This window comes from Vidua macroura, chromosome 1, assembly GCF_024509145.1.
Source record: "Vidua macroura isolate BioBank_ID:100142 chromosome 1, ASM2450914v1, whole genome shotgun sequence".
Taxonomy (NCBI): Eukaryota; Metazoa; Chordata; class Aves; order Passeriformes; family Viduidae; genus Vidua; species Vidua macroura.
In genome coordinates, this window is record NC_071571.1 from 43,634,967 (window position 1) to 43,662,232 (window position 27,266).

Sequence of the window (27,266 nt, forward strand, 5' to 3'; positions counted from 1 at the left end):
CCTCCAAATGATTACCAATACAGGAGTGGTGAAGTAAAAGAATATATTGTGCTAGTAAAATAGGGGTACTAAGAATTTAAATGCATGCTTATGTTACATTGCCAAAATAAATTACTGCACCACATTCTGTGATGACTTTAACGTTTATCTTCCTACATTCATTATATCTTCCCAACATCTAACTATTCCTGATACTCACAACTTGAAAAGTTTAAAAAAAAATTGTTTCCAGTAATAAGTACTGAGGTATTCAGCAGCTTTCCACTATAAAGTTTCCTTTGTTCTTCTTTCATGGCTGTATGATGAGATGAAATCTTTTCATTAACTATCTCCTAAAGACCTAACTCCAGGTGTCAAGAAAGAGATTGGATTTCCTCGGGGAAAAATAAAAGAGAAATTAAAAAAATAGAAGAAGAAAAAATAGAGTGTTTCCTATTGATGACCAGCGTCTAAGAGGATGCTCTGCTTCTGGCACGCTGTTATAGTGCTTTTCTCCAGTGCAGGCACAACTACTTCTTCATCAATGTCATTCAACAACAGACCAACTGGCATCTCTCCCAGAAAAGAAATATGCCATCTATATCAGACATATGGCTTCTTCCAGCATAAGGAGTGATAGCTTTAAGGATGCTCTCAGACACAGCTTCTGTAGAAATGCATCTTGCCCAACAAGGGATGAAAGTGAGTGATTACTTTCTCTTCATCCATATACCTTTACAATACACTCACTTTCTCAAATCCCAGCTCACATGTTGAATTAGAGGCCTGCTGAAAAGCTTCCATCTGTTCTTGTTCATCGTGTGCATCCCACAATACATCACCAAAAACTTCTTCTTCAGGAGCAGTGGAGTCTTCCTTATTACCCAAATCCTTTCCTTCTAAGTCTGTCATTTCACATCCCAATATATCCTAAGTAAAAAGAAATTACATGGAGAAAACTGCAACTATATGGCAAGCCCATTTGCTGTTAGTCTCAATATGAGCATGGCTCTACTAACACCAGTATGCTCATTTCCTTGCAGGGTAGGAGAAAACATAAATAAATAAGCAATTAAATGAAACTAAGTTAACTCTGAATGCACAAGTCTCAAGACATTGATTTTAAATATCTCACAGTAGAAACAACTCACCACAAGGAGAGGACATATCTATGATATGGATAAAGAGAAATTAAAAGCTAAGTTAGGCCCATAAATAGAACCCTTTCCCATGGTCCAGTGCTTCTGTCCATAAAAGCACTGCTCAGTTTGGGGTTTTATTTTTCACTTGCACATTTCCTTGCTTGCCAGATAGTAACGATAAAACAGAGAGATACTTTGAATCACACCTAAGTACCACACAGCAATCACACTGACATAATTTAAAATCATAAATCAGCATAGGCATAAAAAGCTAAAATGCATGATGTACTTTACCTGTTTAATTATTTTTTCTACACAATTATAGATTTCATATGCTCCTTCCTCCATTCCTCCAACATGGTGAATCATCTGAAAAAGTAAATAGAAAAGCATGACACAACTCTGAATCCAACTGAGAACAATATTTAGGACTTCCAACAAAAAAACATTCTGGAACACATTTAAATTCCATTCTGTTGCCTTCCTTAGGTAAGATTCACTTTGCCTAAGAACTTTAAAAGTTGGTCATCTAGTTTCAGCTGTTCTCAACTGTTGTCTCTGTAGAGGAAAATAGATCATAACTGATCGATTTTTAGGCAGCAGGAATCTCTCTAGAGGTATTCCTTTCCCTTTCGTGGCTACAGAGGGACTTTGCCATTTGAATGTCTAAATACAGGTAAGAAATTCTAACCTTAGAGCATAGCCATTTTTTTTTTCAGTGAAAATGCAGTGGCTTTTTTTCTGCCCTGCTAATGAAAATTTCATAACATTCATAAATGTCAGCTTCATCGATCTGCTCACAGAATGAGCAGCCAGAGCAATGAATGCAATGCAATTTCTTCTAAAATCTGGGACTATTAGCATGTAGTGTTGTTTATAGCAATTTTTAAATGCCATACCTTTGCTTTGTTCATGCAAGAAATTTGCTCAATTAACTGCTGCACTGAGACTGAACTGACTTTGCCATCCTCCCTTCTGTGGTAAATTAACCGGGGCTTTTCTTCTGGATTTCTCAAGAAGGCTTCTTCACAGTCCTCCAACAAACAACTAGATTGGAAATCAGCATTCTTGTGCTATATTACACTGCTGTAGTAAACAGTTCAATCAACACAAGCTCCGAAGATGGGTTTCACTGCAAAATCTAATTCAAAAGCCACATCTATTTATAGCAAAAAGCAATCAAATCCTTCAACAGAGAAAAATTCTGAAGCAAGAAAAAGCTAAGAGAGAGATTTATTCTCCTTGTACCAAAACCTGCAAAACCATGTGTTAATTTTTATGATTATTGATTTGTGAATTTAAAGCTGTTTTGCCTGTCATACCAATACGCAGAGTGAAAGGTAATTGCCTTGCATGGAAAGAACATAGTTTCACATATGATTAAAAAGCATCATATATATGCTTTGCTATCAGTTATCTGAAGGTTCTGTTCTATTTTTGGTCTTTTTAGGAAGAGTCCTTTAATATTTGTCAGATGTCTTGAGTGACATTCTTTCAATTTATAGTATTTAAAAAGGAGAATTTGACACCTCCAAATTCAAAAGCACTTTGCATTTATATATGCGAATGATATCCATGGATATTTATTGCTGTTCCACAGAAGGAACTATACTACTTGGGGATGCTGACAATAGCAGACAGGATTGCTCAAATATTACACAATATCCGTACACAAGCACTACAATTTTCATCAGAGTTATTCTAAGAGAAATTCTCTAAATTAATACTTCTGGTTTTTTTTTTCCCCTGCATATTTTGCTCTTACACATTTATGTATGTTCCACATACATAAAACTGGATTATTTGGCAACAGCATATAATGTGTAACAGTAAAATTTCTAACACAATTCAAAAGTATCCCTCATTTTGTGTATTTTCTTTAGTGAATCATACTTCTTCTTCTAGAAGGTTAAGAAATTACTCACTGAACAAACAGACCACATTCCATCACTATTTGTCATGAAACATCATGACTTCAGTAAATCAAAACTGTCAAAAGATAGCATAAGGTAACACACAGGAGAGCCATGAAATTAGTCTGAAAGACAGCCAAGACCAGGAACTAATATGTGATAGAATAAACCCCAAATACTATGGACAGGTGTAAGGCTAGATAAGCAAATGAAAAACACTGAGGACATTGACATCAGCCATCTTGAATTCCTAAGACATAGCCACATGCACAACAGAGAGCTGCTCTTAGAAACCAAACATTTCTGTATGTTACTAAGACATTGTTCAAGCTGTATTTTAAGATAATTTGTAGCTACAAGAAAAAGAAAATGGTACAAAGCTGATATATTCTTTTAAGTGTCTGCACTAGCAAACCTAGAGTTTGAAGTAGTATCACTTTGAAGTTACTAGCTTAGGAAACATACTGAGCAAAGCATCCCATACATTTTAATAAGCTATGCAGTCTGCATAAATTACAAGTTGCCATTTGTTTCACCAGCCTGGAAAATACTCACCTTGGCAAAGTTAAATGCAGGAGCAAAATGACTAATGAACTTTTTTCAATTTCCCATTTTCTTACATCCTGAAGAGGCCTTTCATTCTCTGTTGAAAAATTAACAACTTGAAAGAAGTATCCCATTGTTTCACAGACTCTCTGAAGTTTTGGGGAGTAGTTCTGAAAGCAAATGTGAGCAACAGTGCTTTATTACTAACCATGCATAGCACTAAGGATCTACCAAACAAATCTCAGTTTCTTTTATCTAAGCAGTTTGTTCCCCTGAAGCCCTTGACAATACTTTCACCGATTTCACTGAAATCAGACTATACCTACGAAGGCTTTCAAGAAGTATTAGACAAATTTCTGAACCAGCATCACATCGGAAACAAGACAGCATATAAGCAAGCACAGGTTTGGGGGTACTCACTCGAATGAAGACGGTCACTTCTGGCTGAGTCTCATCAGTACTGATAATATAACATCTTACTGTGTTACTCCACAGAGAGTGGGAAAACAGAGGAGTAACCTGCAATAAACTGGCAACAGCAGCATCCCAATCATCTGCCAATGGAAAAAGCCCCAAAATGAAGTCTTAGATATCTTCACATGTCATCACACCACATAACAGTTAAGTCATCATCTCTTAACATCATGAATACTACATTTTATTTAAAATAGTAGTAGTGTTTTTACTCAACTATTTCAATTTTACAAATTTTCAGAACTCACATTTGATAATGTCACACAGTTTGATAATGTGGCAAAATAAAAGTGTTAAATATATATCATCACAATGATATTTCCTTTAAAAAGGATTGACGAAATGTTTCCACAAAATCAAGCTGGTAGTTGTAAAATAAGTACCAATATGCAGAGTAATAAATTCACTCATAACCAAACTCTTTTTTTCCTTCAGATCTACATGTATTTCAATTAGACCATGTGAATAAATGCCAGCAAAAAGCTGTGGGAACTTCCTCTTCTGGAGAAAAAATCCATTGCTTTCTGTAGCATTGTATGTTTATTCCCTATAGAAGCAATGAATTTTAAAACTTTCTTAGACTCTTCATTTTGTGGCTGGTCATTCTTTCAAGATAGGAATAGGTTCTCTTCTCAGGACCACATAGGTCAATGAAAGGCTTAGTGTATGAAGCTGGAGCCATCACAGGGAAGACCCACCCCTCTCACTTTGCAGGCACAGACTTCTGAATCACACAGAGCCTGAAGGATTGAACTAAAAAGGGAAAAACTGCCAGCAAAGTCAACTATATGCAGGAGAGGTTCCAGAGCCAGGACAACAGTGAAGGAAACCAGAGTATCAGAAGCCAATTTACAAGAGGCCACTTGGGAAACAAAGTTCAAAAGCAGTAATTATTGACAAGAAAATATCAAGCACTGATTTACATAACAACTGTACATCCTGGTCTTACAATCAGATTTCCATTAAGTGGCCTCCTAGGCAGAGTCAAAGTCCATGCAAAATCAATTAACAAAACAGGAGTATAATTTATTCTAATACCAATGTGATGTTCGTACTCAGGAAGTAGAGAATCTGAATACAAATGGAAAAACAGAACACCAGCAGATACTGAAAGAAGGAGCCACTATCTTCCATTGCCAACATAAGGAACATACTCACAACAAAGCACTGGTAACTGCTGTTTGCTAAAATCACTACTGTACATACCATAGTCCTCACATATATTACATATAACTTAGCTACATTTCCTTTTATTTTTACAAAGAATTCCAAATAATCTTTTGGTTAAATTACCCAAAATAGACAAAAAAGGATCTAAGAAGGAACAGAGTTACTTAAGTGTAGTTGAAAAAATTCCACAGACACCTACAATTCCAGCAAGACAAATTACCATTACTTACCTCTGTTTATATTTGCAAATGGTCCCTCGACATCTATGGAGCTATGAGCAAATTCAGGCCCTCTGAAAGACTGCTGAAGTTGCATCATACTACCCATGGATGGCTCACTTCCCAACACTCCTCCATTCCAGTATTCAGATTGTGCCCCTGTAGCTAAGAATTGGAAAACAGACAAAAAACTCTCTTCTTCATTGTCACGACACAAGGTATTGTCAGTGCTAAATACTCCAGCCACTGACCATAATTTTTTTTCCTTCAGCAGATTTCCTCACACCTTTGTGTGCTGAAGCTCTAAATGGTTGCTTGTCCAAAGTTAATGAGAATCCATGACACCAAAGATTGAGGGTATTTCCTAATATTTGCTATTACATAGATTGCTCATATACCCATCTGCACCATTTCCATGTTATTAAATTCCTCATACAGCATATATAAGATTTTGTACCTACTTCCTCTTTATTAAAGATCTAATTCTGCTGTTACGGAACACACAGCAGCTGACACTGGCATATATCATCATCCAAGGTGTCTAAGATTCCCTCTAGTTTCAGGTGTGATTTTTGGATATGCTGGATCATCTCTCAGATATAGAATTAGAAAACTTGGAAAAGATTAAAAAACTCAGAACAGTTCATGGAACAACTATTAAAAAGTGTTCAAGTAACTGTGTCTAGACAGTACTCTCTCTTAACTTATTCTTTTTTAACACTAGAAATGTGAGGTTCCCACAATCTAAACCAAGTTTGTAAGGTTTGTTGCTTTTACCCTTCAAACTACTCTAAGTTGCTTTTCATCTGAATTAATAAAACTTTTTTTTTCCAAACAACATAAATATCTGTCTTCTGCTTTACTATTTGGAGACTTCAGTCATGGTCGAACATAAAATGTTGGGGATGAAATTCTCACCTGTAACATCTGTACAATTATCATCAGAATCAGACTCTTCAGGATCAAACACTTGGATTCCCTGGGCCTGCAGTCTCTGGAGCTTTGCTTCTAGCTCTCGTTTGGCCCTCAGTAAGTCCTGAATCTCATTTTCCTTAGTTTCTCTAAAAATCTATCAGCACGAAGGAAAAAAAAATCAGTATCTATTCCTGAGTTCATGTTATCTACTTTCAATAGGAAAAGTAATTCATTTACCAGGCAAAGGTGTGAAAATGTGAATCTGAAGCCATCATGAATCAGAAATGAGCAGGAAACCATAGTTTAAAATTGTACCATTATAAACCTTAGCATACCATTCTTAAAGAAGCCTGCATTACCATTTCATTAAAAATTAAAACAACTCTTTTTACTTTTTAAACTTTATTGTCTTCTAAAATTGCTACATGTAACAATTCTTTCAAAGGTTCCCTTTTATTCTTCCATGTATTTATTTACAATTATATATGATCTTGAATTTATGTTTTATTGTTGCAGAAATTTAAATTTCTTGTGACAGAAATTGATCAAGCATATCCATCTGTCCTGTTTGTAACTTATTACCATCATGTGGGAAAGAAAACATGAATTTAGTTTTAAATTCAAAGAAATGAAGTAGTCTTCAAGTCTCTTCAAGTATTTATTTTCTTAAATAAGGTCAGAGTCAATCCTCTTTTTATATATCTGACAAACATAAACTACATGTAGCTACAGACAACTAAAATGAAGGACATAAAGAATCTTGAAAATAGTGAAAAACTAGGACCTACTGCCCTGCTTTGGGTGGCAAAAGTATCATCTGCAGCAAAGGAAAAGCAGAAACATCTGCCTGGCCTTTCAAGTCATCCCTGCAGAGAGTGCAAACTGTCTCTAACTATCATATTTTTGCAGTCAAAAGAGATGCTCCAATACACATTTTTAAAAAAATGTAAGCTAGAGGCATTACACCTTACAATTCAAGATACAAAAGTTATTCAGAAATAATGGAACTCTGTGTTTATACATTCATTAGGCATGTATCAATTTGCAGCTCATGTTTTCTTGTCACTCTCAAATATGAATATACTTCTGTGTTCAAATTCAATACAGAAATTTAGTTTATGATGTATCACTTCATATTCTCCTTTCAATAATTATAAAGTTATTTCATATTTTTTCCTCTTAGTCTTACAGAGAGATTTAGTAGGATTATTTTAATGGAAATGGGCAGCTACAGCTATAACACTCTAAGGTGTCTTTAAGAAGGAGAGGCCTTCATGAAAGCTATTGGAGAAGGGTTCATTTGAGGAATGTGATCAAGTGACATCCATCTTTTTTTGGTCATTTTCCCAGGAATACAAAAGTCAAACCATACCTTGAATTGCCTTTTGACCTTGTCTCGATCATGTTCAAAAGTAGCAGCTCTCTCCATGGCTTGGTATTTAGCTTCTAATGCACTTTCTTTCTCTCTAAGTATTTTCTGGTATGTTTTCTGAAGTGCCTGAAAACATTTAGTATTTCATTTTTTTCAGTTTTATTGCTGATAAGAGGTTTTAGATTACTTTTCAGGTCTGACTACAGTATTATCTCAGCACCCTACATCTCTCCTTACTGTAGGGCATCCAGAATCAGAGAATATTCTGAGTTGCAAAGGAACCACAAGGACCATCGAGTCCAACTCCTGGTCCTGCACAGGACACTCCAACAGTCACACCACCTGCCCGACAGCATTGTCGAAACACTTCTTGAACTCTGTCAGGCTTGTGCTGTGACCACTTCCACTGGGGACTGTGTTCCAGTGCCCAACCACCCTCTGGGTGAGGAGCCTTTTTTAATATCCTGCCTAAGCCTCCCCTGGCACAACTTCAGGCCGTTCCCTGTCTCAGGTCGCCACAGCCGCGCAGGGTGCGGTCCCCATCCCCAGACGCGCACTTTGAGGGCATCCCGATGGCTCACTAGGAGAGCACCGGGGCACCACTTCCCCAGCACCTTGCATTCCCCCGCACCCGTCACCTCCCTGCCATAGCTTTCCTCAGGAAGCGGACGAGTCTTTGGCAGCGTCAGCTTCGCTGCTCAGTGCCCTCACCCGCGGGGCAGCGGGCGCTACCTGCAGCTCGGCGCGCAGCCGCTTGTTCTCCCTGTCCAGCTTGGCCTCCTTCTTCACCATGGAGGCCACCTCGTTGTTCTTGCTGACGCGGAAGATCTCGTACTCCTTCCTCAGGCGCTCGTACTCGGCCACGCACTCCAGCTCCTGCACCGAGGCCGTCGACTTGAAGCTGGCCCCGATGAGACCGCCGGGCCGGGAGCCGCCGACGCGCCGCAGGGACCCGCGCAGCAGCCGCGCCTTGGGCTTCACCTCCACCGGGATCTCGCAGGCCTCGCCGCCGCCGTACGTGTCCTCGATCACCTCCCCGACCGCGCCCGCCGGGCTCACCAGGGACGACGCCGTGCCCATGGCCCCGCGTCCGCCCGGGCGACGCTCTAACACCGAGCCCAGAGCTCGGTGCCCCCGGGGAGACCTGGCGGCGGGGCCGTGCCCGGCGTGGAGCCTTCCCGTCGGCGGCTGCGGGCCATGGTCCGCTCCTCGCGGCCGCCGGACGAGGAAGGGAGAGCGGGAGGAAGCTGCCCCGCGGGCCGCCTCTCTCCCTCCCTCTCTCGGTCGCTCCCGCCCCGTCCCGTCCCGCGGTGGCTCCCGGCTCGGGAACGTTGCTGGAGCAGCCCGGGAGGGGGAGCACCAGCCGCCGCTACAGGCGGGGGAAAAGCGGAGAGGGAGAGCCGGAGGAGCTGGCGGCGGGAATCTGCTGCTCTCAGCTAAAAGTGACGGCGTTTTAGGGTTTTGCTGCTAAACACAAGCTAATGTGAGGTCCCAGCAAACTTTCCAATTCCCGCTGCCACCATCTCAGCCTCGTCGGGGATGCTTTATCAAAAAGAAAGAAAAAGTTCCCATTTTCTCTTCACCGCGTCTATTTCTCCTCAAGTGTCTATTTCTAATCTCCCTGTCACCTGCCGCGGAGCCCTCAGGTTGCGCCGCATCCCTGGCTGATCTACACGATTATATCGCACTGTTCTCCTTGGCCAAACAGGGACACTCAGGTTGTGCCACCAACTTTGGTACTGAAGAGAGCTTGGCGGGGGAATTACCCCACATCGGTCAGAAGCTGTGACTTCTGAGACCAGCTGGCACTCTCCAAGAAGAACTGAGAAGAGCTGGTAGTGGCACCAGCTAGAAGTGAGCACTGGGCAATGGTGCCATGTCGTGCTCGAGGTCAGTGCTTGCACCCTGTGTGCCTCATATGAAATTAGTGAACTTCCTGTTCAAAGATCATCCCTGCCAAGAATAAGGAAGCCATGGATTATCAGCCCCTTAAATTATCCTAATGGTATTTACATCTCTGTCTCTCAAAAAACCCTGTTTGGTTCCTTCACCTGTCATAGGGAATTCAGTGTAACAAATCCCCATGGCTGAGGAGATTTGTTCAGAAATCTCAGAATCTGTCCTACCTTTAGTGTGAACTACAAAAATGTCACTACTTCAAAACAGATTTTGTCTCATGTATGTGCCAGGTTTGTTAGCCATGACCAAGGGAGCCATTTCTTCTTAACTGTGAGGAAAAGAAATAATCTTAGAGATGTCTTTCCAATGAGACATTCCTGAGTTTCAGAATTTACTGGAGGGGGAAGTTACTTTTATGTACACTAGTAGAAATAGAACAAAAGATGTTGCTTTATTTCCCTGAGTTAAAACTTAGGGTTTGGAGAATATGTGCTGTTTTCCCCTCCTAATTTTACCCCATTATTTTCATGAGGAAAAACCAACTCATTGTCTGGATATAATTTATTGATAAGTCACATTGGTGATGTATTCCATTTAAACCCTGCTTTACTGAAAAAGACAGATACAAATATGTGACAATAGAGGGAAGAGGAAGGGTGCTGCTGTGTTTTCTCTAATATTGACAATAACAGAGTTTGCACAGTATTAGGTGATACAGCAAGTAAGTCTGCAGTTCTGTAACAAGCGAGGCTCTTGGTTTCATTTGTGTGTTGGTATCAGGCAGTTTCTCCACTTCACTGCTGACTGAAGTTCCCTGACTCTCGGAACAATATCATGCTGGTGCTTGAACTGAATTATTTTCATGTTCTGAGTTTTTGAATATCAAAATCGCCAAGCTTTAAGCCTAGAATAAAAAGTGTAGTATTGTAAGTGCTTTTGTATTCCTTCTAATAATCCACTTGACATTAACAAATACATTGGAAGAACTGTAAATGCTGTTTCTCTAATGCTGCCCCTGGTGCATGATGGAATTTTTATGGATGATAAAGATCATATTAACACAACCCTTTCTAAACAGAAAAAATACACTGCTTCCCTATTGTTTCATGGATTGGTTTTCCTAATGTTTAGAGACTAGAGACACTTACTTCAATATCTAATTTGTAAACTAACAAAGTGTGCTTTAAGTCACTGATTAGGACTATTCAGAAAGCAATCCAACTGCTCATTGCACAAATATTGGAAACAGTGTCTGAATCTGAGCTGTCTTAGCTTTCAGAAATGAATTGCCCCACAAAATCATTTGCTGGAGAAAACACCTTATCAAGTTCTTTAAAAAATTCTCTTCATGTTATGCTACTTTTTAAAGTGTCAATTGGACCAGCCCAATCCTTAGTCCTTTGAGGATACTGATGCTGGGTGTATTGTGTTATAAAGTTCTTCACTGGTCAGTGAAGATATTTGGGGTAGTTGAGCAGCTTCCTATTTACCATTTCCATTATTTACATAATTTAAACAGTTTGTTAAAACATTCCAGGAGTGAAATGTTCTGGGTTAACCTTGACCAGCTTTTATTACTACATGATGTATTGTTGATGTTTCTTATTCCTGACTTTATTTCTTTTAGGAGTTGTTGGTGACTGTTGACAAACAGTTCTATGGATCTAAGGACCTGTCCCATAGAGAAAAGTACAACTGCAGGAATCAGACCTTTGCAAGAAGGTTTGGTTTTATACGTGTATTACTAAGTTCAGCTCTGAGTTAACAGATGTTAATTTTATAAAATAATGGATCTGATACCTATGCATTCCAGTAAAATTTAGTGTATAAGGTCAAGATATGGCAAGATACAGGGAAGCTTAGGAAGGTTGAAGATGATAAGTTGTCACAGATTGATTGACCAGTAAAAATGAGAGTTGCTTTGTTTAGAATAAATGGTGATCATGACCTGAAAACAGAAGGTGCTTTAAATGAAAGACAAGTGAGCAAACTTCTGCACAACATCCTTTCTGTTAACTCAGAGGCTGGAGTGACTTTTAAGGTTGTATACTATAGGCATAAGCAAAGTGTGTTAAAAATCCTTCACAAATCAATATTAAATTGTTTTTGCCTATACTGAAGGGAGTTGAAAATGTTTTATTATCTCATTCATTATTCAAAAATGTCTGTGTCTGATGGAACATAATAAGGGAATTCTAGTGAGGACATAGAGTTAAAATATGTAGAATGCAATTCTTAAAAAATTGCTGTTGTCCTGGATTGTACAAGCTTTTTACAAGGGCATGGAGTGATAGCACACGGGGTAATAACTTTAAACTGAAAGAGGGTATATTTAGATTAGATACTACAAAGAAGTTCTTTACTGTGAGGGTGGTGAGGCAGGTTGCCCAGAGAAGTTGTGGATAGCCCATCCCTGGCAGTGTTTGAGGCCAAGATGGATGGGGCTTTGAGCAACCAGATCTCATGGGAGGTGTCCCTGCCCATGGCAGGAGGGTTGGAACTAGATCATTTTTAAGGTCTCTTCCAGCCCAAACTTTTTCATGAGTCTGTGGTTCTATGGTATAAGCTCTAAAAGGAGACTTGCTATTGTGCTGTTCTTTATTAACTTGATATCTTTTCCCAGTACTGTACATTGAGCACGGAGTGCAAGTCTGAATAAGCCAAATGGCTGATCTACTTACTCAGCGTCTTTGTTTTATATAATGAGGCCTGATGATTTTCAATTGAGAGGATCTGTTTTGAATCTGGTACACTAGTTGCTCCATAAAAGCCTGAAACTGCCAAATCTTGGAATTACTTTGTTACTTTTTTGCCCTGTTTTGACATCTGCATTTTGTTCATCTGCATGAAAGACATCTGGACATCTGCCTCTGTCCTCCTCAGAGACCTTCAGTGCTAAGCATCTGCAGTTCCATGATTCACCAGCCACTCTGGATGGGATGTAGGGTTCTGGAGCCATGTGCAGCTGAGGTGATGGCTGCTGGATGGTGGAGAGGTAGATGTCTTCTTCCCTTTTTCATGTGTCGCAGCATGGCTGTGGCTATGTCCGTTGTTATGACTGGCTTAACTTCACAGTCTTTCTGTGACCCGGCATGAAATTGAGTCATTTGAGGTGTTGTGAGTATAGGAGACAGGGTAACTAAGAAATTGAGAACAGTTCATCACTAGCTCAACAAGTTAGAAATTAACATTCATAAGAAAGACTTTGTCATAAACTTTTTTAGAAGTAGGACTGTACAATTGAAGTCTGAAGAAATGTGCTGAAAATCCCATCTAAAGTCATAACTTATTTCAATAGGCATGTTAATGAGAGACTCTAATACATCTAACACAGTCTCTAATACAATATTTAATACACCTGCTTTTTATTTTCAAGCTAAAAGTAATTAAAAATACCCGTGGTTAATTGTAGACTGCTTAACAAATGCAACCTTGGGGCATAGTTCTAAGTTCAAATAGCTACTGAACTTGCTATGTTTCACTCAGTAACTTTGTTACAGTCTGTCAAGTTGAAATCATCAGCTTCTTTCAATAATCCATTTCCTGAGAGGCCTGAAAGTTACCTGGAGCAGAGATGATGAAAATCATAAAGAAGGAGAGGACATCTGCTTTCGAATGCTCCCACAACTTTTACAAGTCATAGCCCTTTGCCACTAGAGGACAGCAAGACCTCAGGAAAATGTGGTTATGTGAGGAAGTGAGAGAAAAGGAGAGAAATTGCTTACACAAGAATTAAGAAAGCCTTAGTTCAGAAGTTACATGCTTCTAGCTATAATCAATCTTCTTAAAGGTTGAGTCAGTTTTGGAAGATATTTCAAAATAAAATACGAAGGAGGCAGATAAATAAAAGGTGAAGTTTTAATGTAGTGCTTTGTCTATCAGTTATGGATAATGTTATTTGAAAAGTACAATACTAATAAGCTTTGAGAGCTGTATGCTGTTTCCATTTAATTCATATATAGTTTTGTATTGATTTCAGCCAGAATAGAGCTTTGCTTTGAAATCTTAAATAACTCGTAGGTGTTCTGATTTTTGATGAATAAATTAGATACCCTTATGTAGAAAGGTTCTGACAGTTTGTTATTTAGAATGGAAATAATAGACTGAACACACTGAAAAGGAATCTTCTGCCTCTACACATATTTATCTTATTTATGTCTGTTACTTCTAATGCAAGGACTCCTTAAAGGTTTCAACATAAACTATAGGAAATGCATTCAGAACAGTGCAATTCATAACCAAAATCAAACTTTTCACCTTCATGGCTTTAGAATGTCAGACAAGAAAAACTTTTTTAATCCTTATGGTAAGTCACTTGGTGATATTTCTCCATTAAGGGTTCAAAAGCCTCTTTGAAGTGACCTTCATTTGCCATAAATTTGAATTGAGTTTTAACTGAAAATTACACAATGAGTTATAATCCTAGAAAGAAGAGCTCTTGAACATCTATTTTATCATCACTGAATCATCACTGAACCAAGAAGGACATATCAGATTTTGCAGTTTCATGGTCATGTTACTCCAGGCCAGTTGGATTAATGTATATGATCACAAGGCTGAAGAACAACTAATCTTGTTCATCAGGAAGACAGGGTGAAAGTGAAGGAAATATCCAAACAAACAGCAAAACAAAGACACACTAATGGCAAGCAATTGCTGTTGCTATGCTCTTTATTGCTTCAGCCTAGAGCCAGAAAACAACAATGGTGCATAGCAAAGAATGAATATAGAGAAATATGCTGAAACTTGCACCTAATAATTTTGATGATCACTTACGAGTGCTCTTTAAAAAATCTTCTTGTGTTAGTGGGAATGTGAAATTCAATAGGACCCAAGTGAAATTTCATTAATACTTCCATGCTGCATCACTCATCCCTAGAACATCTGCCTTCTTGGCAGAGCTGAATGTCCCAATAACTTATCCTGTTTGGGATTTGCAAATTAGCCGTCCTAAATCGCAACAAAATTTTTCTTTGAAAACACATATAAATGGCACTGCCAATAGGAAAGTTTGGTACCTAAGTGAGTTTTTTAGCTTTTTTTAGGCTGGAGCAATTAAATCCTGCATCTTTTGTTTCCCAAAAGGTTGCCTTGACTAAGGGACTATAGGCAGGACCGGGCTCAGACTTTCTGCAGCTGTGTGGGGAGAACTAGTATGTCATACAGCAGGGAGTGCATGTTTTCTGGGGCCATAATGAACTATAGGAGTCATGATTCTCTAGAGTCCTCTTCTCTTCCAGCAAGCTAAAATAAAATACATTCTGTCTCCAGATGTATTTAGCTATACCCAGATGAGGATGAAATGAACTCTTACTTCATTTTAGATGCCTGATTCTGGGAAGCACCAGAGATCTCAAGATTGATCAGGTATAAACCATAGTCATTCTTCATCATTCCTTTAGATAGCTATTGTCTTTGTTATTCTGTATTCTGTCTGTGGTCAAGTGTGATTCTGCCCTTGTAGTCTCTAGAGAAGTCAGACATTCAAAGCCACAGAGTGCACTGTCAGGGCAAGAGGCTTAAAATTTGGTGTTACAGTTCCAGAAGATGTCATATTTAACTCTCTTTCTAAGGTACCAATTTAGCAGTGTCCTTAATCATGCCTAATCTGTAATCATGTCAGTATTTACTATGAAATCCAAGGGGCTAATTCCTTCCTGACATTTTTTCTTGCAGTTGGTGTCATCCTTATCTTCAACACAAGCAATTTTGTTTTTAGGAGTCATAAAGACAGCCACAGAGATTTTTTTCCCAACTTGATCAAATGCAAAAGAAATTATGTTGAAATCCTGTGAGAAGTTTCTTCAGAAATCCCTGCATTGTTAAGCTAGGGTGGAAGTGCCTGCAGAGGCATGACATGTGGGATGTTGAATCCCGTCTTTAAGAAAATAAATGCTAGAAAGCTTCCCAGAAGTTCTTAGTTTGAAACTTTGATTTCAGATCTGAATGAGGCCTATCAAAGGATTATATGCTCTGAACTTTCAGAGGCAGGCCCTTTTCATCTAGCTGAAAATTAAATACTAAGTTCCTTTAATTTTTCATTGATCGCCCCAGTTTTAATTAAGTAGCTTGAAGTGCTTATTACAGGGGTGCTGCTATATTTCATTATGTGTACTGCTAAGCAGGATACAATTTCAAGAAATGAATTGGATAGTGTGGAAATTACTGAAATGAATGAAGAATATTAGGTATTTTCCATGGAGTTCATGTTATTAGATAGAAAATGTAGTTACTTGTGTGCTACATTAGTTCTATATTTATGAGCTGAAACTGGCAACCTCATGATGTAGAATTTTATCTCTAAACCATTATGTGGCATATTTTTGAGTCGGTCTATGTAGTTTCCTAACAATTTTCTCATGCTACTGGGGTAGCAGTTCTTTTTCGTACTTAATTTTCTATTGTGTTACAATTCTCTATATGAGACATGTATTGAAACCAAATTACGTTTCTCTTTTTATAACTGCAGCAGATTCTGAATATCCTGAGGCTATACCTGGCTGGCATACAGAAAGCTTAGATAACCATTGCATAATAGGAGTGGCTGGAGAACACTGGAGCTGCAAATACTCTTTTAAATATATGGAATTTTAAAAATGGGACTCGAAGAAGGATTTTAGGATCAGATATATATTAAGTTACAGCTTATGCCTTAAAGACTTCAAAAGAAAGGACATGCCACATAATTCTTACTTCATTTCTGAAAAGTTATTTGCCCAGTTGTCCTATACAAATTTATTTTTTCTCCCATCTCTTCATTCCCATGTCACCTTTCCCCATCTTTCAGTACATGCCAGAGGAATAATCAGACAGACATTAGTAGGGCCTCTTCACTCCTGATACTCAAGTATGAGTGCTGCAATGGCCAAACACTTCTATTCACTCTTTTAGGTATTGCTCTGCACCACAAGACTGACTTCATTCCCTCAGATCCTAATTTAGTCTTCTGTCTCTTAAAAGAAAAAAAAAAAAAGAAAAAGAAAAAAAAAGAAAAAAAAAAAAAGAAGAAAAAAAAACCAAAACAAAAAAACCCTCCAACAACTGCTGTTTGAAGAGACATCACATACGATAAAGGAAGGGGAAAAATATGAGAGGTATCTTTTTGGCTTGGGATCAACATAGATGAAAGTATGTTCTGGCAACTGGGAGACTGCAGTCTCTCTCATCAATATCTCTGGTAGGAAGCAGAGCACAGGTGTTTAAAATCATGGAGAAAAGACAAGGCGAAGTGCTTGGTGTGAGGTACAATCTTTAATACTTTCTGGTATCTCAAGTGTGTTAGAAAACAGTCTTTGCAGTCATGAGGGTTAAACTTTTTGAAAGTTTCTGCTCTGCACAAAGAAAGCAAGCAGTAATGAGAAGAAAGACCAAACTTCCCAGGGCAGTTTCTAAGAACAAACAAAGCTGACTTTTTCTACATTTTTTAAAGACCTCTTAAGGTCCATTTAAAGATCTTAATGAATTGAAAGGGAAACCAGGCTATACAACATCTTTCAAATGTATTTATAAACAGTAAAATAACACTTTATTCTCAAGCAAAGTAAATAAAGCCATGAAATCCATAGCTCAGACCTGTCAAAAACATGCTGCCTTTGAATCAGAAGAAGTATTTCCCACTACAACTTCAAAATAATTTTAAAATTCTGTCTGGCAATGAGACTAGTCTTCAAAACAGTAACCCTACCTAGCTTTAAACTGTTAAATGTCAGAGCTGAGCTTATGTTCACAATGGAACTAAATGATGAACAGAACCAATTGAATGACCTTTATTGAGTAAACAATTTGTTGCAGTCTCTGGTGAGGCCTTTCCATCGACATGCCTTTAGATTAGAGGATACGTTAGAATAAACAGTACTGATAGCTAACAGTAAAGGAAACATTCAAAATACTACTTTATTTCCCCATCCTCCCTAAAGCCTGTCACTTCATTCTCATGTACCTGCTAAAGAAATGCCCAAGGCTGCTTGAAATATTCAGAGATTTCTTTGAAATTTAAGCTGCATAGAAAGGAAATGGAGAGCAAGGGCAATTTTCTTCCTGCTACACAGGTGATGGAAGAAAATAGCTGTAATTTTTGGGTTAACGGCCATCTTGTGTCAGGAAGTCAGGTAGCAATGAGTCTTTCTTTTCCCCCACAACACTTTAATAGCTTGGAAATTAACTGGACACAAGTGAAGTACCGTTGTATTGAGATATCGTGGCAGTGCTTCCTCAGGGAATCCGGAGTACCAGGGTGGGGCATTCATATCTAGTAAATAGCAAACTCGTGTGCTAGATTTCTGAACCAAACGTCTCCAAATTCCTTCTGCTGACACTGTTGCAATGCTCTTTTGGAATTGCATTCTAGAGTCCATTCCCTGCAGAATGTGCTATGAAAATAAGGCCATGTCTCTGTTCTCTTCTTGTTGCAGTTTAGTGCATGGCATTAACACAGAGTAATGTCACAGAATTACAGAATACACTGAGTTGGAACAAAACCACAAGGATCATTGAGTCCAAGTCCTGGCTCTGCACAGGACCATCCCCAAGAGTCATACCTTGTGCCTGAGAGCATTGTCCAAATGCTTCTTGAACTCTGTCAAGCTTGGTGTTGTGACCACTTCCTTGGGGAACCTGTTCCAGTGCCCAAGCACCCTCTGGGTGAAGAACCTTTTTCTAATGTTTAACCTAAACCTCCCCTGAATGAGCTTCAGGCCATTCCCTCGGGTCCTGTCACTGATTAACAGAGAGAAGAGATCAATGCCTGCCCCTCCTTCTCCCCTAATGAAGAAGTTGTAACTGCAGTGAGGATTCCCCTCTGTCTCCTCTACTCCAGCCTGACCTCAGCCACTTCTCACCAGGCTTCCCTTCCAGACCCCTCACGTTCCTTTTTGCCTTCCTCTGGACATTCTCTAATAATGTCTTTACATTGTGGCTTGCAAAACTGCCCCCCAGCACTTGAGGTGAGGCTGCCCCAGTGCAGAGCAGAGTGGGACAGCTGGCGATGCTGTCCCTGATGGACTCCCAGGACACGCTTGGCCCTCCTGGCTGCCAAGGCACTGCTGACTCATGTTCAACTTGTCATCAACCAGGACCTACCCTGGAGAGGATACTGCAGTGTTTGGATACATCTTTTCAAAGGCCAGTGTATGCCTTTGGTTAGCCTGAAACATAGAATGGTGTTTACGTGGTTATGGTTTATTTTTCTGAGCATAGGCAAATACGTATTCCATATGAAGTGTCTCCTTAGGCACCAGGCACTTTCAGAAGTGTGTGAAAGCAGAATACCAGCCTAAGAACGCAGCTCACAAATGAGACAAATGTTGAGAGCACAGATGGGTTGCAGTGCCTGAAGCCCACAGGGAATGAGCAACAGAGTTGAGCATGTGTTTTCTTCCGTGATGGTTGGGTAGAGACTGTGTTTGGTAGTGGGTTCTGATTTCGTATTTCAGTGCAGTCATGAATTTTCATGAGGTTCAAGAAGATACCTATTCAGTTAGTCACACTGTAGGGAAATCTTGTTGAATGTATGAGTATCTTGCTCTCTTATAGCATAGTTGTCATTGGAGGAGAAGAATTGGAGTCTTCTTTTGTCAGTTATTCAAAACAAATTGGTGAAAAACAAGTGTAGTAAGCAATCAGGTCAGTGCAAAAAATCAGTTCCCTCCCCAATTCTGTGCTAATTAATGAGGAATTAACTTAAATCTGTGACAAATTCAACTAAGAAAGCAATCAGTCTTTCTGTGTGGTAAATAAATTATTGTCAACTTGAAACCTATCAGTAAGTTTATCAGGTAAAGACAATTGTTCTGTGCATGTTCATGCTTCTGATATTAATTCAGCTGTTTATCTCCTTTTATATATTTGCTCCTCATTAGTTGTCACATGCATAATTTATGATCTAATTTTTCAAAACATAGAGTTTTGTACATTGGTTCCTGTGTATCTTCTTGTAAAGTTTTGCTGTAGTTTACTTAAAAACTAAGAGGATCATGTCATATTAATGTGTAAACCTATTCAGAGTGACTGAAAGAAGCAGCATATATCCCCTGCAAACTGATATTGTCTCTTTGCAGGGCTCTAGCTACATGGAAATGACATTAAATTGTTTGATTGATTTTTCCAGTAAGTGATGCATGTATATTTGGTTACCTGAGACATCTAATGTTCATCTAAAACAAGTTGTGCAGGATTTGTAGTATTTGGTAGGGTGCTTGGCAGTGTTCAGGGTCATATGGCTGGGTGACCTGCAGGAGCTCTTGAAATAGCTGAGGTATTAGAGCAGGACAAAAGGATGGGAAGAGTAGGAGGCTGCAGGGGAGCAAAGGTAGAAGCAGGAGCCTGCCCCAGGGCAGCACATTTGGATGTAAGTGAGGAGGTGGGAACTGGGTATTAACAGCGCTCCAAGAAACTACACTTCCATATGGTTAAACAGCTGTGTGCTTGCTGCTCTCAGAATCATGTTTTCCTATTACAGCTTGGAGCTGATTCATTTACACTCCAGACCATGGCATAATGAAGCAGAGCCCTGCTTTCTATCTGGGTTATGATACTTAATTAAATATCAGGTAAAATATTAAAAAGACCTCTAGGTGACTTATAAATGTAACTTACTTTTTCATTAGATTTCTTAGAACAATGTTGAATTGGTCTCAAACCCTGTTTGAGCCAGTGCAAAAATGGGGCCTAAATACCAGTGTCTCCTGTGCAGGCATAATTATTTATTGTAAAGAATCTTGGTGTTTGTTAGGAAATGTAGAAAATAAGAAATATTATTTTTGCACTTTTCCTTTAAATCATTTAGGCCAGATTGTGAGAATGAAAAGTAAGCAGTGATATTGGCAGAACAAAGTGAGAATATTACTAAAAATGTAAAAGAGAAACCAAAGGTGAAAGAAATTGAGTTCTATGAAGAATCATTTTTCTTATTACATGATTCTTTCCTAGACCCAAAAAAACTCTGAACAGATTATTCTATTCTTAATTTTTTTATCTTAAAAGTCTACATTATAATTTACTCAGACTTTGGAACCTTGCATTTTAAACCTTCACTAATGTCTGTTGTAAATACCATGTTTGCATTGATGAAAGAAATTATCTTTGGGGGGAGCTAATCTTTTTCTTCAATCCCTCTTGCTTAGCTTTGTTATAATCCTTTAGGTAAGTATTTTAAATAGTACATTTTAGTACAATTAAAGAGAACTGAAATATGGAATAAATTTGGAAGATTTTAGGAAGGTAGCAAAATCTTAAATGCAGTTGTGACATTTGCTGACACATCTTTGTGACAAAATATACTGTATAACAAAGCTATAAAGAATGGTAAAATTACATATTTGGATTTGAGTTGTTCCTTCAGGGCTTTTGGTCCTGAGATAAAATACATCCACTTCAGATGTAGTTTCAACAGCTCTTGTTTTTCTCCATTTGTAAGTAGAGCAAATATTACTGAAGCATCTGTGAACAGACATAGGTAAGAGTCACTCATCCATGTCTTTTCTGCAAAGCTGGTGCAGTTAGCAGGGCTGGCAACCCACAGCCTTCACTCTTTAGACTTTCCTTCTTCTTCCTGTAGAAGTAATTCCTGCAGACCCAAATTAGCCCAAAATCAGTGAAGAAAGAACAGAACCCAAACAGTTGCATAAATGACATGTCATCTTGAGGTTGTGAGGCTGTGACAGAAAAGGACTTCCTACAGTTTATGTTTCTACTTCTGCAGAGGAAAAGCTCAGCCTGGATGTAAATAACTCTTTTATATATTCTGTGGGCTGGATAAAAATTGTAGTGTAGTATCACACATAGCACCATTTTCATCACATTTCATATTTTTGTAGCAAACTGCCTACTTTATTTGTCCACTTCTTTCAAGAAAAACTGTGTTAAAAGACTTGAATTGTGATAGCTCAACGTCCATATTGCTTATTCCTATTTTGACTCAAACCCCCTGAACTTTATGGAAAAATATGTACTGCATTCCATTTTTAAACCACCTATTCATGGAGCCCCATATCCAAAAGAAGTTGACTCTTAAAGAAGTGACTCCTAAGTGTTCCACTCAAATACATACCCACTTTGGAAGCAAATGTGTGTTTCTTAACAAAGCAGATTAAAAACTTAAAGGGGCTTGGGGAAAATTCTAGAACTTTTTGCAAAAACATAAAGAATCACTAGCAACATCACTGAATATAATAAAAGATGTAAACAGAGAACTGCTTTTCCTTAAAAGCAGAAGTGAAAAATTCTCTCCTAAGAAAACTTTCAGAAAGAAAAAGCAGGATTATTTCAATTGCACAGTTCATGTAATAAATTTTCTAAAGAAAATGTAATCCTGTATTAATGCAGCTTCTTTAACTTGACTGTACAAGGCTGTGTTTGAACCTAAAAACCTCTTCAGGAGTTGTAGTATTTTTCTGAATATTCTGAAAGAAGAGTGAGATTCTACAAAGGAGACTTTGCACCATTTTTTTTAAGTCTTTCTTCCAAAAAGAGATTTTGCAATTTTCATACATCAGTGGGGTTATATTTTGTGTTTACAGAAGCTCAGTCTTTTAATATGTCTTTTTTTTTTTTCTCATCACTTTGAGCATATGGGGTTATAAATCTCCTTTAGAGTGACTAATGATAAAATTCTTGCAAATACAAATGTAAATTAATCAGAACTTTTCTAGGGTGGCAATTCTGGACGACTCTGAATTTTTCAGTCAGCATTAGATTTCTTTTAGTCAATTAATTTCCTTCAACTACAATGTTGAGTTAGATTCAAGGACTGCTCTGTAATATCTAGGAGGATTATATTTTTCTTTAAATCTTGGCGTCAGGTGACATGATTGTAAATTCTTGTCTCTTCATGGATACTGGATCTTGAAAAGGGGGAGGGGATTGGAAAGTTAGAAACCACTAAATGAAGGCAGAGGACAAAATGGCATGAAAGGAGAAAAGTATAAAATAAATGAGATTAAGAAGGATATAGATGAGCATTCAGTTTCAGAAAGTCAGAAGAACATATCTGACAGACCACAAAAGCAAGTGCAAGGGGCAGAGTTGATTGAAAAAGAATTTGCTACATTGCACATTTTCATCAGAACCAAGCTTTGCACTTAGCTGCCCAAGCCTTCAACTTCTCAGGTACACTGGTTCCATCAAACGGAGCTGAATTGATCCCATCTTTCTTTTCCCTGATATCAATCAAAAGACAAGAAAATGAAGAAATGCCTGGGGCCCAGCAGGCTATGAAATGCATTTTGAATACAGCTACATCTACAATACCAAATTAAATTTATCAGCTTAGTTACTATGCCAATTAGCTATAAATAGATATTGTCATTAGATAAAACAACAGTTGTATATTTGATATGATTTACTTTGCTTCTTCTGATGGCAAACTGCTACATCGTAGTGCCAGATTGATTTTTATAAAGGGATTTCTAGCTGATATAAAATATCATCATTCCACTGACTTAAATCCATCCAAGTTTCAGTTTAGCTTGGGTGTTTGGCCAAAGTAACTGATATGTGATGCCAAGAAGGGTAACAGTAATGCAGCAGAACAAAAAAAAAAAAAAAAAAAAAAAAGTGAGTGATGAGAGATCTTAATTTTACAAAAAGCTTATCTGATTTCTGACTGGAAAAGTTATGAAATGATAAGTGCACGCTCCCATCTTACTGAGCAGCTCATTTACTTTTATGTATGCTGACCATGGAGTCCTGTAAACAGAGCACATGACTGCATGCCTCAATTCTACCAAGGGAAAAAAACTTTCACATAATCATTTGCTTTGCTTTACATCAAGGAATGGCAATGAATTTAATTGTCCAGCGAATGAGAACAACAGTCTGCTGGCTTGTTTTGTAGTATTGATAATTTTACAATGTTCAATTATTCTGTTTCCCATTGTATAGTAAAAGGATGTATTAATTAACAATCAATTAAGTAATAATCAAATTAATAATCAATTATGTATAAATAAATAATCAAATAATGTTTCTCAACATTATTTGAACTTATTATTTTGGATCCATACCAACTTGATTTTTCTCAAAGTTTCTAGTAAATTGGAATTCAATGTTTGTATGATTTCTAGGTAGTATCAAAAGGCTTTTGATTATTTGTGCAGCAGTTGGATATTAATTTCTCCAGACATTTCTGAGGTTTGAAGTAAATCCTTCTTGGAGAGGATCTATGAACTATCACTGATCATAAAAGAATTAACAGACTGAAATGAGTTAAACTGCTGCGAAGTATATCAGACCTGCAATGAGTGCCCTGGGTTACTACATTGGCTAAGAAGAATGGCTTAAGGTCCTAAAATTGCATGGATAGTGAGAGCTTTTCTTCACTGATGAAGTAGATAACAATGCAGTTTCCTGATTTGCATTGACTCTTAAAATTAATGGTAGTCCTACAGAGCCAAGTACTAGCAATTAAAAAGAAGCAAACCCAAGCGCAAAACCCCACGTATGTGTGAGGTTTCCTCTTTACAAATTTAAGATTGTGTTTGACCACAGTCAAGTACAGTGTGATTTTCAAACCTTTCTAATTTTACTTAAAGGAATACTGAAATACTTCCATAGATTCTAATTTATATTTCTGGTTAACCATATCAGAGTTTTGACAGTTGTATTTTTCCCCTGCTGATTTTAAGCCTTTTGAAAACTGTTTCCCTCCATCATCTGTATGGAACAAAAGCAATCTCTGGGGCTGATTGTAATGGTGCTTTATTTCCGTACTTTTTAACTGGGTGAAAAGAAAGAGCCCAGCTACATAAAGCTTTCCAGAGCAAAGTCACTCAGTGAACATTTTCAATAGTAAGCATTTAACAGAAGGTATAAGGGCACTGTTATACTTTGGGCTTATATAGGCTCATAACTCCCCAGTAGGCAGAAATAGTTGAAGCATAGACTGTTTGTAGTGTCTAAAATGAAACATATGCAGTAAGCCTTTGAAGGAAAAAGGTCTAATTTTACTGGTTTTTAATGTCAGTGAAGAAGAACCCAACCTAATGTTTTAGACAGCTGTCACCTCCTTAAATGTCATACATCAGTGGATAATGCAAAATTAAAAGCAGTTTTGTTTAAAGGCAAAAATCAAAGAAAGCTGTGCCCTATGAACTGTTCTGCAGCCCTCTGTATGTTCTAATATGCAATGATCTTTGCTGATGATATCTTCAAATGGAAAAGTGAATTTCAGTAGTTCACAAAACATCAAACTTGTAGTGTTGTTTGTCAGAAGATGTTGAAAGACTTTGGAGAATGTTCACAACTCTTACAATGAGACATCTTCAGTTTGAGTACTTTGCTGTGAAAGTTGTGGCACTGTATAGCGAGAAAGATGTGAATGCCAGATAATGTTTACTGAAATAAAAAGTCTTATGCATTCCATCATGCTAAATCTTTTTGCACATTTTTAAATTATTGTGCTGCATGTTCTGAAGCAGTGTGTTTGGATATAATAGCTGTGATATTTCAATACATAGTATTTTAGTTAATATAGTATAATTTAATACTTAAATAAACTTAAGTATAATTTGATACTTAAAATAGTATTTTCTAAATATGGAAAAGACTGCCATGTTATATATGTCTTCTTGAAATATGGATATGAAGTATTTTAATAAAGTACCTTTTAAATTAAATAAAGGAGAAATATCAACTTTAAAATATTTTAAAATTCTGAGTTCTTTTCAATAGTGGTATAAATTAGATGGAGTGGCAACCATTTCATTGTAGTGCCTTCAGATTTCTTAAGAATAAGCTGACTTCAGGAGGGAGCCTCAATACACGTAGAGCACAGGAGAGAGAGAAATGAAACCCTTTTCAGTGCCTTTCCAGTAAGTCAAGTGGTGCTAATGCAAAGTTTGTTCAGCATCCCTATGGAATTCCAACAGTGAGGCCTTGACCCTTAACTGGGATATGATAGCTCAGATTTCTGTATCTAAGAAGAATCCTTTTTAAGTCATTGGTGTACACCTGAGTGTTTTTATATCACAGTTTATCATCTGTTCTATTTGTTTTAGAAGACCACAAGTATCTAACTATATAAAACTAGGCTTAATACGATTGACAAAGATAGGAGAAGCTAAAGAAAAGGTTGATACCACAAAAATGGCCCTTTTAACAAAATAAGGTCAGTGTCAAACAGAGTTTTTAACCTTGTTTCAGGAAATAATGACATGAAAACAATGCTGTTCTTGATTTCAGGTTCACCATTCATAACATGGCTTCTTCTCCTTGCAGAGAGAGGGGGAAGAAATCATTCTTATCATACTGTCTCTTCATCATAATAAGAGGGCAATTGCACTTGCAGGCAGATGAAACCTACCAGCTGTAACTGGTAAGACCACAGTTGCACCTCTCTTCTTTGAAGGAGGACATTGAGCACTTCACTATATGCCTACAAAAACGGTTTCTTTTGGCTTAACTGTGCTCTGGTAGTTCAGCCAGGTGTCTTGTTTAGCTATAGTTGCTTTTTATGTCCTTATGAAAACAGATCTTCAAATAGTGTAAGTAACTCATCAGTGAGCTACAATAGCTAAGCTTAAAGAAACATTGAATTACCCTTGTTTAACACCGTAGCTTGTACAGAAAATTGTAATTATTTGCAAAGGGGAGATGGAGAGGTCATAGATTCCTCATTTAGAAAGGAGCATTTAAGAAATCACTTGCCTTATATTTATTGTGTGACATTAAATGCTAGGAAAAGCAATAGATTTTTCAGATCCACATCTTCAGGTAGAAAGGTATGTTTGAGAAAACAGGTTCTAATAGCAAGAGTGTTGTTATGCTGTGGGTCTTATTTTGTTGAGAGCACACAGAAAAGAAAAATTGTGCTTTTAGGCTATACATTAGATCTTAAATACAAGTCTACATATTATAAAAGGGGTGTAAATGAAGATCAAAAAGGACAAGGTTTCAATGAGCTGGTTTTGCTCAATCTGATAGCCCACTGTGTTACCACACCAGTACAGCAAAGAGAGATGTAAGAAGAATAAAAGGGCAGCTGTGCAGATGTTAAGGTTAATATATGCCCAAAGTGTCATAGACAAGAGGAAGGAAAGCATAAATTACGTTGCTATTTGCTTTCTTGCCTGCTCATTTAGTAAGCCTAAAATGGATTCGGCATTGACAGATCACCATGTTAGTAAATTTGTTTGATAGGTAGAGATACATGTACACACTCTGAAAATGCATACCAGCCTTTTTTGATTTCTTGTAATAAGAGAGCCAGTGAAAGGATGCAAAGACACAGCAGTTAAAATATGAACTAGGAAAATTACTTTTTCAGCATCTTTCTGGATATGTATGAGCAGAGCCAGCTTGCACTGCTCAGGACCAACAGAAAGGAGGTTGCAGTACTGCAAGGTACTGAGATGCAGATCCTATGGTTTAATAGAATGCACAGAATTTTAGAGGCAGAGTGGAAATTTCTAACTTTATTGAGATTCAGATGCAATGTGGTGTGAGGATTTTAGAGGGAAGTCTAACTCCAAAGTACTGATCAGCTGCTGTAATGAATACTGATGAGAGAGATTTGGTGATTGGCAAAGGAAACAGAAGGGAGAGATTAAAAGAAAATGTAGTAAGAATGTCTTAGTTTTACTCATGTTGATGAATCTGTGAGACAGAAGGAGACAGTTGAGTTATTCAGTTTAACTCATATTAG

General features: G+C 37.9%; 2 protein-coding genes across 4 annotated transcripts in view; one reads left to right on the forward strand and one right to left on the reverse strand.

Annotated features, from left to right (window-relative positions):
• Positions 1-8,956, reverse strand: part of NPHP3 (nephrocystin 3) — a 32,923-nt gene extending 23,967 nt beyond the window's left edge. For both annotated transcript variants that reach the window (XM_053994483.1, XM_053994493.1), the window contains exons 1-9: positions 8,462-8,956; positions 7,730-7,855; positions 6,361-6,511; positions 5,455-5,607; positions 4,001-4,134; positions 3,590-3,750; positions 2,021-2,168; positions 1,416-1,490; positions 730-909 (exon numbers count right to left, since the gene is read on the reverse strand). In XM_053994483.1, the coding sequence (XP_053850458.1) occupies positions 730-909; positions 1,416-1,490; positions 2,021-2,168; positions 3,590-3,750; positions 4,001-4,134; positions 5,455-5,607; positions 6,361-6,511; positions 7,730-7,855; positions 8,462-8,809 (1,476 nt within the window). In that variant the 5' untranslated portion in view covers positions 8,810-8,956. The remainder of the gene's footprint in view (positions 1-729; positions 910-1,415; positions 1,491-2,020; positions 2,169-3,589; positions 3,751-4,000; positions 4,135-5,454; positions 5,608-6,360; positions 6,512-7,729; positions 7,856-8,461) is intronic.
• Positions 8,957-9,390: 434 nt separating this feature from the next.
• The window catches only part of TMEM108 (transmembrane protein 108), a 246,723-nt gene continuing 228,847 nt past the window's right edge, over positions 9,391-27,266 (forward strand). Inside the window, exons 1-2 of one of the 2 annotated variants that reach the window (XM_053997766.1) lie at positions 9,391-9,619; positions 11,256-11,350. The gene's annotated coding sequence lies outside the window, so the exon portion shown is untranslated. Of the gene's footprint in view, positions 9,620-10,775; positions 11,351-27,266 lie in introns of those variants that run through there. The other variant, XM_053997756.1, reaches the window with a different exon arrangement.